We start from the raw sequence: 7,083 nt of genomic DNA on the forward strand, positions 1-7,083 counted from the left end.
GAAGGGAGTTGGGAGAGGGAGTGAGGGAGGGACTAAGGGAATGGGGGAAGGAGTGGGAAAGGGAGTGGGAAGACTGAGGAAGTGGGGGAGGGAGTGGGGGAGGGAAAAAAGAAAAGGGAAGGGGAAGAAAAGGAAAGATGCACATATGAAAGTTATTTAACTGGTCAGCCTGATCAGTATCTCTCCTCCTCGTTAACTCTTCAGCGGGAGAAAATTCAGTAAGAAAGCATCTTGGGTTAGGTGTGGTGGTTCACATCTATAATCCCAGCACTTTAGGAGGCTGAAGCAGGAGTATTGCTTGAGCCTAGGAGTTCGAGGCCAGCCTGAGCAACATAATGAGACCTCATCTCGAAAGAAGGAAAGAAAGGAAAGAAAGGAAGAAAGAAAGAGAGAGAAAGAAAGAGAGAAAGAGAGAGAGAGAGAGAGAAAGAAAAGAAAGAAAGACAGACACAGACAGACAGACAGACAGACAGAAAGGCCGGGCACAGTGGCTAATGTCTATAATCCCAGCACTTTGGGAAGCCAAAGTGGGAGGATTACTTAAGATCCGGAGTTTGACACCAACACAGTGAGACACTGTCTCTTTTATTCTGAGACGGAGTTATGCTCTTGTTGCCCAGGCTGGAGTGCAATGGCGTGATCTCGGCTCACCGCAACCTCTGCCTCCCAGGTTGAAGTGATTCTCCTGCCTCAGCCTCCTGAGTAGCTGGGATTACAGGCATGCACCACCACACCCAGCTCATTTTGTATTTTTAGTAGAGATGGGTTTTCTCCATGTTGGTCAGGCTGGTCTTGAACTCCCGACCTCAGATAATCCACCCACCTCGGCCTCCCAAAGTGTTGGGATTACAGGCGTGAGCCACTGTGCCCAGTTGACCCAGTCTCTTAAAAAATAAATAAATTAGCTGGGTGTGATGTCACACGCCTGTGATCCCAGCTACTTGGGAGGCTGAGACAAAAGGATCATTTGAGCTCAGGAGGTCAAGGCTGTAGTGAGTCATGCTTATCCCACTGCACTCCAGCATGGGCGACACAACGAGACCCTGTCTCAAAGACAACAACAAAAGGCATCTCTACCTACCTGAGACCTCTTGGTATCGCTAGGCAGAAGCAAACCACCTGTACTCGTATTAAAGGTCCGGGTCTTGGTTTTCACTGGTTCATTTGTTTCCCGATAGAGCTTTATTGGAGGAGGCTTGAGAGCCTTCTGGACCAGATTATAAACGCCCACAGAGATCACTATATCTTTGTTGAGCTTCAGCTTTAACCTGAGGGAGTGAAAAATGAAAAAGCATGAACTGAAAGACTGCACTTTTCTAAAATTCCCTCATAACACCAAAACTTCACTGTTTTATTCTCTCCAATAATCCTAAGCTCTCAAATATAAATATGCTGTTTAATAATACAATCGAATTTGCTATAATACCACCTCAGAATCTATAGCCCAATATATTAACTACTTAAAATAATGATAAAGAATGTACTACAGGTTGAGTATCCCTTTGCAAAATGCTTGCTTAGGACCAGAAATGTTTCAGATTTCAGATTTTTTGGGGGAATATTTGCATTTTATAGTACTTACTGTTTGAATATTCCTAACCCAAAAATCTAACACCCATAATGCTCCAATAAGCACTTCCTTTGAGCATTAGGTTGGTGCTCAAAAAAGTTTCAGATTGTACAGCATTTCTAATTTTGGATTTTCAGATTAGAAACACTTAACCCGTATAATAAAATGAGTAAAATGATAGTGTGTATTAAGCACAGCACTATACCAATCACCTCACAGCTAGTCTCTCATTTAATCATCGTAATAGCCCTGTAAGTACTGTACTGGTTGTCTCGTCTTTTTTTTTTTTTTTTTTGAGACAGAGTCTCACACTGTTGCTTGGGCTGGAGTGCAGTGGCGTGACCTCAGCTCACTGCAACCTCTGCCTCCCAGGTTCAAGCGATTCTCCTGCCTCAGCCTCCCAAATAGCTGGGATTATAGGCACCCACCAAGACATCCAGCTAATTTCTTTTTATTTTAGTAGAGATGGTGTTTCACCATATTGGCCAGGCTGGTCTTGAACTCCTGACCTTGTGATTCACCCACACTGGCCTCCCAAAGTGCTGGGATTACAGGTGTGAGCTACCATGCTTGGCCTCGTCTCTGTTTTTCTAGGATCCCTTCCCTCACTTTGAATAAAGACCCATCATGCCGGGTGCGGTGGTTTAGGCCTTTAATCCCAGGTCAGGAGTTCAAGACCAGCCTGGCCAACATGGTAAAACCCTGTCTTTACTAAAAATACAAAAACTAGCCTGGCGTGATGGTGCACAGTCTGTAATCCCAGCTACTTGGGAGGCTGAGGCAGGAGAATCGCTTGAACCAGGGAGTCGGAGGTTGCAGTGAGCAGAGATCCCGCCACTGCACTCCAGCCTGGGTGACAGAGCTACACTCCGTCTCAAAAAAAAAAAAAAAAAAAAAAGAAATCAGAATGACACAATTTCAACAACAATGATAATAACTAACATTTATGAGTTTTTGCTCCCTAACAGGCTCTGTTTTCTAAGTGCTCTTCATTAACTCTTCATAGTAACCTAATGAGGCAGGTATCGTTGTCTCCAATTTACAGAGAATAAAGCAAACAATGCACATGCATGTGCCACTAACATTCTGGTCAACAATGGGGCACATATACAATGATGGTCTCTTAAGATGATAATGGAGCTCAAAATTTCCTATCACCTACTGACATCACAGTTGTCGTTAAGTTTGTCACACAAGGCATCACTCGTGCATCTGTAGTGATGCTGTGTAAACAAACCTACTGTGCTGCCAGTTATATAAAAGTATGCAGTCATGTCCTAGGCCTTCACATTCACTCACTACTCACCCAAAGCCACTTCCAGTCTTACAAGTTCCATTCATGTTAAGTGCCCTATGCAGGTATACCATTTATCTTTATACCATATTTCTTTTTTTCTGAGAGGGAGTCTCACTCTGTCACCAGGCTGGAGTACAGTGGCACGATCTTGCCTCACTGCAACCTCTGCCTCCCGGGTTCAAGCAATTCTCAGCCTCCTGAGTAGCTGGGATTACAGGCACGCATCACCACGTCCAGCTAATTTTTGCATTTTTAGTAGAGATGAGGTTTCACCATGTAGCCCAGGATGGTCTCGATCTCTTGATCTCGTGATCCACCCGCCTCGGCATCCCAAAGTGCTGTGATTGCAGGGCGTGAGCCACCGCGTCTGGCCTGTATCATAATTTTATTGTATCTTTTCTATACCTTTAGATATATTTAGATACACAAATACCACTACCTACAGTAAACAGTATGGTAATATGCTGTACAGGTTTGTGGCCTAAGAGCAACAGGCTAACCACATAGCCCAGGTATGTAGTAGGCTGTACTCTCTGGGTGTGTGAAATACCCTCTATGTTTGCACAATGACAAAATAGCCTAATGATGCAATTCTAAGAAGGTATCCCCATCATTAATTAACACATGACTGTGCTAGTCAGTACAGCTGAAGATACTCTTAGACCATAACTGTTTACCCCCAGGAAATGGAGGGCTGTGTTATTTTAGAGAAATATCATGCCACCTCTTGCCAGAGATAAAGCAGCAAATTGCTTCTGGTATCCTGAAATAAAGCAAGTGTTTTAGAGGAATACAAAGAGGCAGTGGCACAGTCGAGTTAAGTAGCCAGGCAGGTCAAAGCAATGTGTTGCTTCTGGTTTGTTAAGGGATGTGTAGCAGTGCATTGCTTCTGATTTTTTTTTTTTTTTTTTTCAGGTAGAAAGAGGGTCTTGCCATGTTGCCCAAGCTGGTCTCAAACTCCCAGGCTCAAGCAATCCGCCCGCCTTGGCCTCCCAAAGTGTTGGAATTACAGGTGTGAGCCACCACGCCCAGCCTGCTTCTGACATAAGGGCAGTGTAGGCAGCTGACCCGGTCTGAGTGCACACCTGCTGAGTGCTCGCTTCCTGGTCTCCTTGGCGCGAACCTTCCGCAACAGGTCTTCTAGCTTGCTGGATTCCTCAAAGTGAACCCTGAGGTCCTCATCCTCTGCTATGCTGATGATATCTCTGTAGAACAAGGATATGTCAAAGCCCCCAGGTTTCTTCAGGTGCATCAAGTCAAGGAAGATGCCTGTTGCAAGGGTAAACAAAAGGGAGGGAGGAAAAAACAATTTTCAGCAAGTGAGAAGTTCTTCCAGTTAAAACTGAAACATGCATTTAAAAGCTCCCTGAAAATTAGACTATTAACATTTTCAGGACTCAGAGAAAGTGGCTAAGGAAATCAACTGCTATAATGACTTCACACAACTTTTCAAATAATCACCATTCGTGGTAATATTAAAGTCAATACAACTGGCCAGGCGCAGTGGCTCACACCTGTAATCCCCAGCACTTTGGGAAAGTCAAGTGGTGGATCATCTGCAGTTCAGAGTTCGAGACCAGCCTGGTCAACGTGGTGAAACCCCCTGTCTACTAAAAATACAAAAATTAGCTGGGCACAGTGGCTCATGCCTGTAATTCCAGCTAGTTGGGAGGCTGAGGTAGGTGAATCGCTTGAACCTGGAAGGCGGAGGTTGCAGTAAGCCAAGATTGTGCCACTGCACTCCAGCCTGGGTGACACGGTGAGACTCCGTCTCAAAAAAAAAAGGCAAGACAATCTTGTTCTGACAGAGTCCTTCAGATAGCTAATGGCATGGCCATCTGCAGTGTTAATGTTACACAGGAGTCTTCTCCTGGCTTCACTTTATTTTTTCATTTTACTCTAAATGGTAAAAAGCAAATGCTTGAAGTCAGGTACACAGAAAGCAATAAAACTGCGCTAGGCACAATGGCACATGCCTATAGTCCCAGCTACTTTGGAGGCTGAGGCTGAGCCAAGACTCCTGAACTCCTAAAACAACAACAAAAACAACAATTAACTGCCAATTTAAGAGAACAGGGAAATATGCCCACCTGTATCTCGGAGATCACCTGCTTTGGTCCTGGCCCGGCTGGCTTTGGCACTGTCATTGCCATGGGGGTTGTCTTCATTGGTGAACAACATGATCCTCTTATGACTCATCTTGAATTGGACATCACTGAAGAGGTTGGCACAGACCCACAGCACTTCACTGAGTGAGTAGTCAGATCCGTGGCCCATTAGGTCTTGGAAACGTTTTTGTCCTTGCTGCCCCTTAAACTGGTCAAGCTCCAGAATTCGTTTTGCACCTGATCAGAGGTAGGGAGTCAAATGGAAGGAAAAATCAGAATAATGTCAGTGGTTGCCTTTACCACAAGGCTAACAGAAGGACCCTTTCTCACCCCAGAGCTGTTTAACCCATTTAACAAAGTCCACATCGAGCAAGGTCCCCTTATGCAGGAAAGCATACTCCTAGACAAGATGTAACTTGCTTCCTTCTCCACTCCTCTTTGTTCAGAATACCGACATTCTCATATATAAGGGAAAAGCTGATCTTAGAATATTACTGACCCGGATTATCCAGCTCCTGTAAGACGTAAATATTTTTAAAGTTCACTGAATTTTTGTCTTTCTCGGTACCATAGAACACCACAGCCAGGAGATCTCGATCACTGCTTATGATCTTACTGATGTACACACTTTGGATACACTGAAAAAAATAAAAATTCAATTAATATTTACTTACCATTAAATGTAAGCTCCATAAGTGCTCAGTACCTATTAGTTGCTCAAAATATATTTGCTGAATTTGTACATGGCACTAAAATACGGCATGACCCCTACCTTCAAGAGTAATGAATCAGTGAGAGTAATGGACATAAATATCAAATTTTAACAAAAACCAGAATGCAGTAAGTATACATTAGAAGTATAAGCAGTCCCTGCCATAGAAATCAGAGACTTAATAATACGTATATTCAGGTCAGGCACAGTGGCTCACATCTGTAGTAATCCCAGCACTTTGGGAGGCTGAGGTGGGTCACTTGAGCCCAGGAGTTTGAGACCAGCCTGGGCAACATAGTGAAACTCCATCTCCACAAAACAAAAAACAAAAAAATTAGCTGGGTATGGTGGCACAGGGTCCCAGTTACTTGGGAGGCAGAGGTGAAAGATCGCTTGACCCCTGGAGGTGAAGGCTGCAGTGAGCAGAGATCGCACCACTACAGTCCAGCCTGGACAAGAGTGAGACCCTGTCTAAAGAAAAAAGAAAAGTATCAGAGGGAGGAAACTGTGCTATGGGAGTTGGGGGGAAGCCAAGCATTGGAATCAGAGCACCTGGAGTTGAGTCCTACTGATGGCACTTACTTAACTGGCTGAATTCGGAGAGGTCATGTGATCTTTCAAGTACCCTGGTATCAGGAAACTGAGTTTATATATACAGATGGCCCTCCATATCTGCTAGTTCTGCATCTATGTATTCAACCAACCTCAAATCTCAAATATTCAGGAAAAACAAAGAAATTCCACAGTTTCAAAAAGCAAAACCTGAATTTGCCATGTGTCAAGTACTACAACAAACCCACGTGAATGAAGTGATACATAGGCATTGTATTAGGTACTATGAGTAACCTACAGATGACTTAAAGTATAGCGGAGGATGTGTGTAGGTTATATGCAAATACCATGCCATTTTATTTAAAGGACTTGGGCATCCTCAGATTTTGGAATCCACGGGGAGTCCTGGAACCAATTCCCTCAATAACAAGGGATGACTACATAAAATAATTACAATGCTTAAGTATATGTGACCTGAAAATAAGCCAGTAACTACCAGTAAGAGCATCCTTGAAATAAAATTGCTTAACCACACAGTTAAAGACATCAGTATTCCTGGCCGGGTGTGGTGGCTCAAGCCTGTAATCCCTGCACTTTGGGAGGCCAAGACGGGCGGATCACGAGATCAGGAGATCAAGACCATCCTGGCTAACATGGTGAAACCCCGTCTCTTACTAAAAAATACAAAAAACTAGCCAGGCATGGTGGCAGGCGCCTGTAGTCCCAGCTGCTTGGGAGGCTGAGGCAGGAGAATGGCATAAACCCGGGAGGCGGAGCTTGCAGTGAGCTGAGATCCGGCCACTGCACTCCAGCCTGGGCGACAGAGCGAGACTCCATCTCAAAA

At 44.4% G+C, this 7,083-nt stretch overlaps 1 protein-coding gene across 4 annotated transcripts in view; it reads right to left on the reverse strand.

Moving 5' to 3' along the window:
* The window catches only part of XRCC6 (X-ray repair complementing defective repair in Chinese hamster cells 6), a 37,880-nt gene that overhangs the window by 18,462 nt on the left and 12,335 nt on the right, over nucleotides 1-7,083 (reverse strand). For 3 of the 4 annotated variants that reach the window (XM_011978763.1, XM_011978766.1, XM_011978764.1), the window contains 4 exons: nucleotides 5,475-5,613; nucleotides 4,958-5,212; nucleotides 3,953-4,136; nucleotides 1,082-1,268 (listed from right to left, as the gene is read on the reverse strand). In XM_011978763.1, coding sequence (XP_011834153.1) covers nucleotides 1,082-1,268; nucleotides 3,953-4,136; nucleotides 4,958-5,212; nucleotides 5,475-5,613 — 765 coding nt within the window. The remainder of the gene's footprint in view (nucleotides 1-1,081; nucleotides 1,269-3,952; nucleotides 4,137-4,957; nucleotides 5,213-5,474; nucleotides 5,614-7,083) is intronic. The other variant, XM_011978765.1, reaches the window with a different exon arrangement.

The sequence above is a fragment of the Mandrillus leucophaeus genome, unplaced genomic scaffold (genome assembly GCF_000951045.1).
Source record: "Mandrillus leucophaeus isolate KB7577 unplaced genomic scaffold, Mleu.le_1.0 Scaffold2, whole genome shotgun sequence".
NCBI lineage: Eukaryota > Metazoa > Chordata > Mammalia > Primates > Cercopithecidae > Mandrillus > Mandrillus leucophaeus.